Source organism: Glycine max, chromosome 1 (genome assembly GCF_000004515.6).
Source record: "Glycine max cultivar Williams 82 chromosome 1, Glycine_max_v4.0, whole genome shotgun sequence".
Classification (NCBI taxonomy): Eukaryota; Viridiplantae; Streptophyta; class Magnoliopsida; order Fabales; family Fabaceae; genus Glycine; species Glycine max.
The window spans coordinates 52,647,566-52,661,109 of NC_016088.4; the positions used below are offsets into that span (position 1 = coordinate 52,647,566).

The following is a 13,544-nucleotide window of genomic DNA, read 5'->3' on the forward strand; positions in this document are numbered from 1 at the left end:
TATCCAATGAAAACGAAAACGTAACACGTGACCATCAATATTTCTTTGTAACATCAACGTCCAATTATATATGGATTCGAGGACCAAGATTGGATGATTGGATAAAATAAGATGACAAAATTTGTCAATAATTTTAAAGGGAAACCAAAATCGAAATTAAAAATAAATAAGAGGACCAAAAATATAATTTTACCTTTAATTTTTATAATTTTTAAACTTATTTTTTTAGTTTATATATTTAATAACTGAATTTTTAGTTCTTAAATTTTATATTTTAATTTTTAAAAGGTCTTTGTTAAAATTCTTTTACTAATTAATGAAGTTAAAAAAAATTAACGACAAAGACCTTATTAATTAATGGAGTTAAACTTTAAGATCTAAAAAATTCATTTATTAAATTTCAGGGATTGAAATATTAACTTATTAATTATAGATATTAAAAAAAGATAAGTTTAGAACTATAAGAACTAAATAGATAATTAAACTTAAAAAAAATATTTGTATCATTTAATACGTGAGTTCGGGACAACTTATTCTTTATCTTAAGCATCTATTATAATGAAATATTTTGCTTTTAAAAAAAAATAGCCTTTTTCATCTTTCTCTCTTTTTTTTTAATGTCTTACCAAACTGAATTAGGCACGGAAAATTCTAAAATTTACCAAGTATAATAGTGAAAATGAGAAATCAACTTTCCTCAATATATTTTTTTTTAGTGGAAATAAAAGACAAGCAATAGAAAGAAAGAACTAAATCTTAGTATGAGAAACACCCCTGGCATCATCGCTCAATAGATGCTTCATTTGACTAGGACAAGATTCTACAACAACCAAAGGAGCCATAGAGGAGGAGCTAGCCTCGGGAGCCAATCCGCACATAAGTTGGCCTCACGGAAGACATGCCTAAAGTTGAGATTCCACGGGAGAGATTTGAAGTGATTGATTCTCCTGTTTACCGAAGTATAAGGGTGGGTTCTTAAATCATGATTCTGCAGAAGTTGAATTGAAACGAGTGAGTCTGATTCAAAAGTAACATCTCTCTAGCCTTCATTCCAAGCTAACTGTAAATCGTGCATGATTTGCAGTATGCTCAGTGTTGACATTTGTTAAAACACCAATAGGGGAGATATTGCTAATAATATAAATTTGAAAATGAAATATTTCGCAAGTTCTTTACCTAATGCTTTTATCCAAATTAATTCATAAACGAGTTGATATTTAGGAGAGAGCCTGATTGGTTTAATGAATCTTAAGTGTTCCATGTTAGCTCACGACAATAGGATAACCACAATGTTACTTGCTAGAAAGACTTTAGATTTTCATATGTGAACTCATTACTAGGATAACTTTTGATACAAGAATTTTTATGCTTGAATTTATCGTGAATTTCATTATATTTGTTTAAAAGCAAATCATTTGATCGAACTATCGATTCTTATATTAATTATTTAGAAATTAAAGGAGTAAAATAAAAAAAGTATTCTTCCATAGACCACAAATAAACTTGATACAACACTTCACCTAAAACCTTAAGGTTTATGGATCTTGATTACTTGTATGATGTTCGATTTATATATTATTAGCTATTATAAGATTTGACGTTTAGACTTAAATTCCAACATATAAAATATTAAAGGAATAAAAAAGAAAATATAATAAATTAATTATAACTAATTTTAATATAATGAAAAGTTTAACTACTTTTCTTAATATATGTGTTATAATTAAATAACATAAAAATAAATAAAAGAAGCAATAAATAAATAGTGTAAAGAGTGAAATGTAGGTCTACAACTTTGGAGCCGTTTTCCTCTTTAAAATAAATTGCAAAGAATTTCTGAATTTGATTTTGGGTTTTTCAAGTTGGTGAAAGGTTTTTGCAGGTCTAAATTCTAACTTCTAACCGTTCGCTTCACCCAGTGGCAAAGTCAGTGTGAGCAAATTATTTTAAAAAATAAAAATTATTATATAAAGACATAAATATTAAAATTATGTGTATCGAGTTAAAAAAAATGCCCAATTGATGAATAAAGCTTAAAATATATAGTGAGCTGAAACGGAATTAAATGTAAGAAAACACTAGTAAATAAAAAACAAAATTTGACATCAGTTAAAAAAAATCGAAAGCAAAAGTTCAAATTATAAAATTGAGGATGCAAAAAAAAATAATAACAATAAAGCCCCGTTTAAAAGAGTTTATTAACAACTCATCTGTACTTATAAGAGTATTTGAAAAGGCTTATAAAAATATATGATGAATTCTTGTAAGATGTTTCGTGCTATTTTAACATGAGCTGTCTTACTGAGCTTATTGCTACAGCTTATGCGGAGCGACTCTCGTAACATCCAAACTTCAAATCCCATCCACAGACAATACGGCGTATCAGTGTTTGTTTTTTTGGTTCCTCCCTCGAAAACTAACTGTTTATTTTTTTCGTTCCCCCTCCAAAATCCAGTTTCGTTTGTTACTCGCCATTTTTTATTCTTCCCCCCCAAAAGTTTTCTTAACTCTTCTCTCAATATAATATATAATGCTTTGTTGATACGTTGAATTTCCAATTGATATGAACAAAGAGAGGGGTCTTGAATTTAGACATGACTCATGATCTCCATAAAAGGTTTCTCTGACCCAAATTAATCAATTTGAGTATAATGCATAGCATAATATATTGCTCTTGGTTTAAAGAAGAAGAAAAAAACGATGACCCATTATGTGCATATTTATTAGAAATGGATCGGAATTGATTTTCCAACAGTATTGCACAGCCAAAAATAAAATATGGTATGAATGCGAACTGGATAGCTTAAAGTAATTCCTTTGTTTGATTATTAATGCATTACTATATTATCAGGAACTACAATTTGTTTATAATATAAATATTTATATTATATTTGCATTGTGCTAGAATAGCTCCTAAAATCTCTTCAAACCAAGTATAAGAAAAAGAAAATAGTAGTGAAGAATAATCGAAGGCTGAATGTAAAAATAGGTAAGTGGTGTCCAAGAAACTTGATTCCTCCAACCATATCAATCGTGCAGTGTCAAAGATCATTAACAACGGGAATCAAACACAACTCATTTTTCCTTCCAACTGTCAATCCGAAGTTTTCAACCATATCCATATACTCAGGTTTCATCTCATTTGGGAGTTCCCAATTGAAGTGATAGAGTAATAGAGCGAGTGGAAGCATAATGTTGGCTAAACCAAGTGTCATTCCTGGGCACATTCTCCTTCCTGCTCCAAAAGGAAGATACTCAAAGTTATTTCCTTTGAAATCGATAGAGCTACCATCAAACCTCTCTGGGACAAACCTCTCAGCATCAGTCCAATATTGGGGATCTCTTGCAATCGCCCACGCATTTATCATGACTTTAGTCTTGACAGGTATTTCATATCCATCAATGATGGTTCGCTTAGAGCATTCTCTAGGGAGCAATAAAGGAGAAGGAGTGTGTAGCCTTAATGTCTCTTTGATCACCAACTTTAAGTATATAAGTTCCTCTACATCTGTTTCATTGATTATTTTCAATTCCCTAAATGCTTGTCTTACTTCAGCCTGTGCTTTCTCCCTCACTCTTGGGTTTCTCATCATTTCTGCCATAGCCCATTCAAGTGTTGATGCTGAAGTATCCGTTCCAGCAGTAAATACGTCCTAGTCAAACAATTTTCAAATAGGTTTAATGGTAAAATGAAGATATCATAAATTTTTGGAGAAAAAGGGGGGACATATATAAAAACAAATGAATCTGTTGGGGATCCATAACAGTATGTTTTCTATTGTTTAGAATTGGTTAAACAAGGTTGCTTAACTTTAAACAATTCTTGTAAGTAACTGCGTTTGAGATGACCTCAAGGAGTGCCAAAAAGATGTCATGCAAACAATTTTCTCCATAATTTTGTAATGTAGGAGATTAGGAGAGTAATATAATGTGTTATTGTTTTGCTTACTAATATTATAGCTTTGATGTTTGTGGTCGTAATTTTGATCTCGAGATTGTCACTTTGTTGGATTCTCAAAAGAACATCAACAAGATCCTCCTCCTCTAGGTCAACCCTGCCTTCTCGTCGTGCCCTTTCACGCTTTTCTTGATGCTCTTTGAGAATGTTATCCACGATCTTGTCAACCTGCTCTTGCATCTTCTCCAATTTGGCCTTCCTTCCATTTATGAGATGAAGTTTCATCGAAGGAAACAAATCGTCAAGTTCAAATCCTGCCCCCACTACTACCAATTCTTTAACCAAAGACACGAACTCTTCTTGGTCCTTACATTTGTTACCAAATGCTACCCTGGAAATAGCAGAACTTACCAAGGAGTAAATTTTATTGGTAAGATTGACTGGTGAACCTTCTGATGTTCGAACTGATTCTATAAATTTGGCTGTCTCGTCTTCTCTAATATCAGAGAAAGACTGAACTCTCTTGGCACTTAGAAGCTCCGACACACATATTTTCTTCATTTGTCTCCAGTAATCGCCATATGGAGCAAAAGCAATATCACTTTGACCATAGGTCAAAATTTGAGCAGGAAGAAATTGTGGCCTCTGCACAAAAGCAAGATCATGGGTTTTCATTATCTCCTTGGCCATGTTGGGGGAGGATACAACCACTGAAGAAATTTCACCAAGTTGGAGATGCATGAGAGGTCCATATTTAAGGGCAAGGTCTCGGAGAGTACGATGTGGAAGTGAACCAGCCATTGCTAGTTGATGCAGGTTCCCTATCAGAGGTAGCTTCTTTGGTCCCGGGGGTAGTTTGTGAGAAAGGGTGGTTTTTGGCTTGTAATAATACTTTGCAAGCCAATGCAATACCCAAAAGAAAAACAAGGTAGTAAACATGAAGCATGCTTGAGCTTCCATGGTATTATTGGAGCACTCAACTCTTCGGTGTTTGTAATTATTGCTGAGTGCTGGTTCTTATCTATATAATATAATATTCCATCTATGAGGACAATGATCTATTTATCCTTTGTTTTCGCCCTAAAGATCTATGCGTCCGTTGAATTCTAGCTAATACGTTTGATTTGGTTTTTTGGATTACAAAATTCAACGGATGAGGCATTTTTTAAGATCTTAAATCATTCGCTTATTGCAGTATTGACAAAGTCACAGTAGAAATATTTTAATATTATGGCTGATTTTGAACTTACGCAGGGCCGGCACTGAGCATCGTTTAGGAGTGACCCATGGAAGGAAGAGATCAAAAGCTTAATTAAGCAGAAAATATATATATAAAATTGGAGACGGCAAAAGAAGTGGCAATGATCAGGATTCACGACAGCACATAAAGCAAAAGACAAAATACTAGTAAAACAAATAAAAGGGACACAGTAAATAAACAAAAGAATAGACAAAGTAAAACATAAGGGAATTTTTTGTTTAAGAAAATATAAGAGAATACCAAAACCCAAGGAAGATCAGTGAATAACACTCAAACCCGTTGACAGTCACTCGAGCTTCGTCGTGTTCGGCACCTCGAGCCTTCTGGTCCAGATAATGAACAGTGGTGGCACAAATGGGTCTGCCAAAATGAGTGAGGTTGTTTAAGCTGTGGCGATTAAAGTGCTGATGATTTGTTTTTGTCTTTGTTCAAAGTGGCCCCAAAGTCGAGAGAGTCATGGCTTTGGTATTCTTTTGTTGACTGAGTAGAAATATTAATGGTTCTATGGGGGCTCAAAGGAGAAGATAAGATGCATGGCTCATAGTAAGCGTGAGCCTTTGACAGTGAGCGAGAACTACTTACGTTCTAGTAATATTATGCAGCTCATAACTTGGAGTGCCATTTCTAGCTTTGACTTTAATTGGAAGCAGTTTGATATCAAAGGCTTTACCATCTTCACAATTTTTGTTAATGAGTATTTAACTTTCTGCTAATTTCATCTTGTATCTTTTGTAGTGGGAAGGTCTTTTGTACGTGTGTTCAAATTTGTGGTTTATCTTTGACATATAATTAAGGAACTTTTAAGTTTTTTGCTGTTATTTTTATGAGGGCTGATTTTTTTTTTCAGGTTATTTATAAGAATATATAGAGAGAGAGGTATGATAGGTAATATTTGAACATTCTATAGAGGAACAATTTATTATTTTGAACAATTTATTAATTAATATTTCTTTCTTTTATTTCTTCTTTTTTATTACATCATATTATTTATCATACTTTTTTTTATTAATGGTTGTTACTTAATATATAGTTGCTATTTTGTTGTGAATCTTGTTCTTATATAATGAAATAGTAATATAATTAAACAGAAATCAAGATAAAGATGCAAATACATATTGGTGGGACATAAATAAGACAAATAATAAAGTAAGGGCATCAATCTTAGAGGCAGAACTTAGAACAAATTTTAATTAATCAATATGAATTCAGGTGGGATATATGTTAATCATCCTTTCCTTGTCTCTCTGTCTTTTAAAAAAAAATGTGAAACTCAAAACTAAAAATCATCCCATACAAACCTAAGTTTGTCAAGGGAAAACAAGCAACCAACTTTCTGTTGATTCCAAACGTGACGGGTCCTGAAGCTGAAATGAGATTTGTAATTTAACTGCAAATCTTATCGATTTGCCTTAAATAAATAGATTATTACTTGACCAATGAAATAATTTTTTGATATTTTTTGACATTCTCAAAGTTGCTAATGCTTGGTTACTTAATTTCAAGTTGAATTGTCAAAATTTTCCTTTATTTTACTTACATTATGAGAAACAAGAAAAAAAAAGGAAATGAATGAGAGAAATAAAGTAAAAATGTATTATTTGGATGGATAAAATAAGAAGAAAAAAAGAAGAGAACTTTCTATTCATCTGTTTGAAAGAGTGAAAAAAACTAGTAAAAACATTTCTATATTAAGTAAAAAATTAATCGTTTACGTACTCTATTATATTTTTCTTATCATAAAATTATTATTTTATTTAATCTCATATGTTATAATTTTTTAATTTAAAAAATTGAAAAAATGAACTATCATTTCCCCCTCCCCCAATTTAATGCCAATTTGGGGATAGAGTCCTTTTTTTAGATCTCACGAAAATAACTTCCTTCAATTCCCTATTTTTATTCTTTTCACATAGAAATAAACAAAAGTTTAACAAGTATGCATATTTTTTATATTAATAAAATATCTAATATAATATATTGTGCTCATAATATATAGACCTGTAATGTTATATATGCTAGAACGGAAAACGATTTATTATTATTTCAATCATGTTTAAAAAGTATAGATTACATATAGACATTTTTTCTAACATACTACATCACCTAACATATTTATATTTTTCTCATTTTTCTCTTTATATCTCTAGGTGTTAAATAGTATTTAGAATTTATTTTTTCAAAGTATAAAATATATATGATATCACTTCAAAACAAAGGGAATTCACACTTGAAAGTGCGGTTGATAAACATGGGCATGTCAATCATGCACTCAAAGATTATCAACAAAGGGAATTAAACACAAATCATGTTTCCTCCCAATAGCCAATCCGAAGCGTTCTGTCATATCTATACTTTCAGGTTTCATCCCATCTGGGAGCTCCCAGTTGAAATGCAAAAGTAATTGAGCCAATGGAAGCATAATACTTGCTAAACCAAATGTGATGCCTGGACAAATTCTCCTTCCTGCCCCAAATGGAAGATACTCAAAGTTATTCCCTTTGAAATCAATAGAACTATCCTCGAACCTTTCTGGGACAAACCTTTCTGCATCAGTCCAATATTTGGGATCCCTGCAAATTGCCCATACATTTATCATCACTTTAGTTTTGACAGGTATTTCATAACCACCAATGATGGTTTCTTCAGAGCATTCTCTAGGGATCAATAAAGGAGTAGGTGGGTGTAGTCTTAATGTCTCTTTGATCACCAACTTCAAATAAGTAAGCTGCTCTATATCACTTTCATGAATTATTTTCTTCTCTCCAAATACTTTTCTTAGTTCAGCTTGTGCTTTTTCCCTTACTCTTGAATTTTTCATCATTTCTGTCATTGCCCACTCTAGTGTTGATGCTGACGTATCGATTCCAGCAGCAAATACATCCTAGTCAAACCAATTAAAATATTTTCAAATGAATTTTGGTAAAATCAAAAGAGAATGTGCATTAATACAATAAAATTGTATAACTTTCTGTATAAAAAAGATAAAAAGGAGAAAGGGAGAAAAACCCAAGATAAAATCGTTAAAATAGTAGAAAGAAATAGAAAAATATGTTATAAAAAAATTGTTGGTATGAATTAGCAAAGCTAGAAAAAAGAAATATGATGTAGTGTCGGGAAGGAAAAGCGCAAATAACAATTAGTGAATGGTGTAGCTAAGTTGATTTCACTAGGAAATACATGTAACCTCCATTTGTTTACTTTTTTTTTTTGTACCAAAACAAAGAGCTGTACCAAAAACACTTTTTTTTTTTATCATAGCACTTAAACCATTTTTTTATCTCTTTTCTTATTAATTACTCAAAATCCACCCCCAAAATGGGGTGGACGAGGATAGTTTTCCTTTTTTCCTATCGACAGATATTAAAAGTTAACTAGTGATTAATTAATTGTTTAATTTATCACTTTCATTGACAAGATATATTTGTTGACATAATAAATAACGTACCGAAGGTTAATTCTCCACCCCACCCCCACCCTCAATTATCAGTTAATATTTTTTAGCCTAATAATTGTTACCATTATACACACATACATAAGGACAACAGCATACTTTATAAAACAAACCGGAAGCAAACATGGGAATAATGAAACAAAAACCAAACCCCAGCCGATCGAGTAGGTTCAAACTATTTTTTTTAAGGTTAACTATAGGTTCAAACTTATTTTACTACCAAGAGTAAAAAAATTAACTTTTCTATTATTGAATATTGAGTTGGCGAAGACGAAACAAATCTAAATGAGATCAATTACTTAACCTAACTTCATACTAATATATACCCATCAGCCTGTACACATTTTTTTCTCTAAAAAAATTGATTTTTACGACTACCTATCGCTCTTGTTCCTACGTAACTTTGAAAGGAAAAACTGCTGTGGGAATGGTTTGAATTTTGTTATAAAAAAGCCATTAAAAGGCCCTTATTTCAACAAGTTAAAAACCAGACGTTAATTAAACAATTTTTTTATGCAGATAGTTAGTTTTCTCAGTAATTTTGTAAATTGGAAGCGCAGGAAATTAAAGAGATCGAGCACATGCATGTGGACTATATATTCAGGTAGATTTAAAAGATAATTTTGCAGTATTCATTACTACCTCCCGAACTTAATATTCAGGCATTCATGTGTATTTCATACTAAAACTTGTTTGTTATAAAAATAAAAAACCGAAAGGAGTATTAAGTACTAACCAATATCAAAGCTTTGACGTGCCTAGTCGTCATTTTGATGTCGAGAGTGTCAGCTTGTTGGATTCTGAGAAGAACATCAACAAGATCTTCGTCCTCTACTTCAACTCTGCCATCTTTTGCTCTTATTTGCCTTTCTAGATGCTCTCTGACAATGTTTTCCAACACCTTGTCAACCCTATTCAGCAGCTTCTCCAATTTGGCCTTCGACCCAGTTATGAAATGTATGGATTTCATTGAAGGAAACAAATCAGCAAGGTCGAATCCTCCAACCGATCCTATTACTTTCTGAAGCCAATACATAAACTCATCCTGGTCCTTAGATTTGTTACCAATTGCTGCCCTGGAAACAGAAGCACTTACCAGTGAGAAAACTTTTCTAGTGAGATTGATTGGTGAACCTTCCGATGCTCGAATCGAGTCTATAAATTTTGCTGTCTCGTCTTCTCTAATAAAAGAGAAAGACTGAACCCTCTTGGCACTGAGAAGTTCTGACACGAACACCTTCCTCATTTGTCTCCAGTAATCGCCATATGGAGCAAAAACAACATCTAATCCCCCGTAAGACAAGATTTGTGCAGAAATGATTTGTGGTCTCTGCACAAAAGCAACATCATGGGTTTTGGTTATTTCCTTGGCCATGTTGGGGGAGGATACAACCACTGCAGAAATCTCACCAAGTTGGAGGTGCATGAGAGGTCCATATATATGAGCAAGTTTTTGAAGTGCACGATGTGGGAGTGAACCTGCTACTGCTAGTTGATGCATGTTTCCTATGAGAGGTAGCTTTTTTGGACCAGGGGGAAGTTTGTGAGCAACATTAGGTTTTAGCTTGAGATATTTTGCAAGCCAATTCAGTAGAATGAAGAGGGATAAGGCAATAACCAAGAAGTAGGTTTGAGCTTCCATATATGGCTTTATTATAGAGTCAGCTCTCAAGGGTTTTATTGTTGTTTGTCGATGGCTGGTTCGGTTCCTATTTATAGAATCTTCAATCCGCAAGGAAATTTCGATCTATCTATCATTTTTAAACCACTCAACGTACTCTTATATTCTTTTCAAATATCACTTACGTTCAATATCCTCCTTTTTTACGCTACATACGAAATGCTTTCAAACCATTTAGACTTTAGAGAGGATGTTTTCACATCAATTATTTCAAAGTAAACGATATAATATTATTTTCATATTAATGATATAAAAATATAAACAAATGTTAAAACTCTTAATTTTAAAATATTAATTTAATTAATAAAATCATAGTAATTTACAGTATATTGTACACTTAATGATAAATGAAAAAAGTTAAGTGAATAGTATTTTCAATAATCAAGGGAAGTAAATTTTTTTAATTGAATAACTAACTAAAATAGATTGAATTACTTAAAATTGAGTTTTCTATAAACAACAATTTTTTATGATTAAAAAAATATCTCAATTAAAACTATTAAACTAAAATTTAATTGACACAAAAATAAGTTTAAATAAAAAAATATAAAAATGGGGGTCATCTAAAGGTTATTTAAAATTATATCAATTATGGGGGCAATTATGGGGGATCAAGCTAAAGGGAAAGTTGTATCAGACTGCGGTAAGACCAGCGATTTTGTACGGAACAGTTGGGCGGTCAAGAGCCAACATGAGAATAAAGTAGGTGTAGCGGAGATGAGGATGTTGCGGTGGATGTGTGGTAAGACTCGACAGGATAAAATTAAAAACAAAGCTATTAGAGAGAGGGTTGGAGTAGCGCCTATTGTAGAGAAGATGGTGGAAAGTAGACTTAGGTGGTTTGGACATGTAGAGAGAAGACCGGTAGACTCTGTAGTGAGGAGAGTAGACCAGATGGAGAGAAGGCAAACAATTCGAGACAGAGAAAGACCCAAAAAGACTATAAGAGAGGTTATCAAAAAGGATCTCGAACTTAATGATTTGGATAGAAGTATGGTACTTGATAGAACATTATGGCGGAAGTTGATCCATGTAGCCGACCCCACCTAGTGGGATAAGGCGTTGTTGTTGTTGTATGGGGGACAATTAATAAAAGATAAGAAATTTAAAATGAGTTGTTTAAATTGTACCAATTAAAAAAGCACTAGCATGATAAAATTATATTTAGATTCATATTCATAAAAATTAAATAAATATCACTTGTTTAATATATTTTTAAATGATAAACATGAATTTTAAACATGACTTATCATATTCATGGAATTAGAAAATGTGTTCCATATATAATATTTATTAAAATAATTATAAACATAAAATTTAAACTTAACTTCTCATATCCATGAAATAAAAAAAATGTATTTCATTTTAATACTTATTAAAAATGATAAGCATAAAATTATATTATATAATGTCATATTCATGAAAATAGAAAGTGTACTTCATGCTTTTAATTAAAAATGATAAACGCTAATTAAATTTAAAAAAACTATAATATCCACGAAATAAGAAAATGTGTTTCATATTTTATGGTTCCATCCATATCGGCCTGGACGATATCATTCTAGGACCAAATCAGCAAATTGCAAAATATGTTCATTCTTTTTTTTTTTACCAAACAAAATATGTTGATTCTTAATTACCATACAAGTTACAACAAAGACATGCATGTGGAAAAACAAGAACTTTTCTAATGGCATGATGATATAAATTATATTTTAATTCTATTTGTTTAAATATCTAATAATAATTATTATTATAAATATATAAAATGTTTTTAAATTACTATTTTTTTTCTGAATGAAAAAAATACAAATTTAAATTTGAATGCATACAGAAAATTATCAATTACAAATTTAAATGTGCTTATTAAAGATAGTGTGCCAAGAATTAATCCTTAAAAATATTAAGATAAGAGATTGATATTTTTTAATGAATATTTTTCATACACATAAACTTAGAATCAAAGTTTTTACCGCATACTTAAGGGACAACTAGACAATGTTACGTTAAACATGTCCACATATTTAATATATACAAGTCTTATTTAAATAAATCTTCCAACTGATTTTATACGTAAATTGTACTTGTTAAATATAATTTTTTAAATTTCTTAACAGTATTTTATATAATTATATACTTCAAATACTATTAAATAAATTTCATTATATTTTGTGAGTTGTATTTCATAAATACGACTTAGCTTATACAATTTTTCATAAAAAGAAATAGATAAATGACAATTTCTTAAATATAATTTAATGTATTTTTATAAGTAAAAATATGTAATTAAATTCTATCTTACGTATTAGAAAGATTTTAAATATATTTTCATAAATTTATAACATAAACTTTTATATAATAAAAAATTATTAATGAATATTGAATTAATTTATTTATTTATCCAAACTCTCCTCCTTAAGGGACAGTTGACCGTTTACCCAGTATTATTTATTTATTTTTATAAGTTTTTCAACTGGTTGGAGTACCTGGGAACGAGATAATTCAACCACATATCTTATCCGCTTTTAAATAAATTAGTTACGATTTGACAGGTGAAAGTGAAACTATGTTTTTTGGGCAACAAAGTCACCTAAACATTAAAAAGTCAAAACGTCCCGTAACCATAATTTATAAATGAAGTTGACACGTATCATATACAAAAGTTCCTCCTTGAATTCCACGGTGTTTAATCTATTTACCCAGTCCAGTCAATGTTTCTCCATAATGAAACATCTATTTGTATTGACCGGTAGCCATGCTAAAAAATAATAATTATTTAATGAAAAATATTGAATCTTAGAACCATTTTTATTGATATAACTTTTATCCAATAAAATTTAACGGCTTAAATTACAACTTATTCTCTAGTATCTTATTTTTAGTTTTAGTTCTTCTGTTATTTTTTTTGTAAGTCCTTGTAAAAATTTAAAAAATTATAATTTTAGTTTCGACTAATAACATTAATTGATATAATAGTTACAATAACATCTTATTTATTGATTTGTCAGTCATCAACAAATCAAACCAGTAATCACATGTAATTTTTCTGTTTTTAATATAATTTTTAATTCTTCATCATTTGATTAGTATCACATTTTTGAATAAATGAAGATTTGGAATCATGATTTACAAAATAAATTACTCCTAATTATCCTATTAAGTTTCTTAATAACACAATAAATTAATGAATTGTCAATGTCATTAATCAATATTATTACTTAACAGCAAAATTAAAAAAATTCAATAACTAAAA

General features: G+C 30.6%; 2 protein-coding genes across 2 annotated transcripts; both read right to left on the reverse strand.

Annotated features, from left to right (window-relative positions):
• Positions 1 to 2,805: 2,805 nt before the first annotated feature.
• On the reverse strand, positions 2,806 to 5,018 carry LOC100785175 (cytochrome P450 71D8). Its single transcript, XM_003516535.4, has 2 exons — positions 3,950 to 5,018; positions 2,806 to 3,653 (listed from the first exon to the last, which is right to left on the reverse strand). Exons 1-2 carry the CDS (start codon positions 4,856 to 4,858, stop codon positions 3,042 to 3,044), a joined length of 1,521 nt encoding a protein of 506 aa, XP_003516583.1. The 5' UTR covers positions 4,859 to 5,018; the 3' UTR covers positions 2,806 to 3,041.
• Positions 5,019 to 7,175: 2,157 nt separating this feature from the next.
• On the reverse strand, positions 7,176 to 10,361 carry LOC100785715 (cytochrome P450 71D8-like). Its single transcript, XM_003516536.5, has 2 exons — positions 9,347 to 10,361; positions 7,176 to 8,040 (listed from the first exon to the last, which is right to left on the reverse strand). The coding sequence occupies exons 1-2, from the start codon at positions 10,250 to 10,252 to the stop codon at positions 7,429 to 7,431; spliced, it is 1,518 nt and encodes a 505-aa protein (XP_003516584.1). The 5' UTR covers positions 10,253 to 10,361; the 3' UTR covers positions 7,176 to 7,428.
• Positions 10,362 to 13,544: the final 3,183 nt, after the last annotated feature.

Coding starts and splice junctions, on each gene's coding strand:
- LOC100785175 (XM_003516535.4), bottom strand. CDS start 4,858: ATGGAAGCTCAAGCATGCTTCATGTTTACTACCTTGTTTTTCTTTTGG. Junction 3,654..3,949: donor ACATCAAAGCTATAATATTA/GTAAGCAAAACA, acceptor TTGTTTGACTAG/GACGTATTTACTGCTGGAAC.
- LOC100785715 (XM_003516536.5), bottom strand. CDS start 10,252: ATGGAAGCTCAAACCTACTTCTTGGTTATTGCCTTATCCCTCTTCATT. Junction 8,041..9,346: donor ACGTCAAAGCTTTGATATTG/GTTAGTACTTAA, acceptor TGGTTTGACTAG/GATGTATTTGCTGCTGGAAT.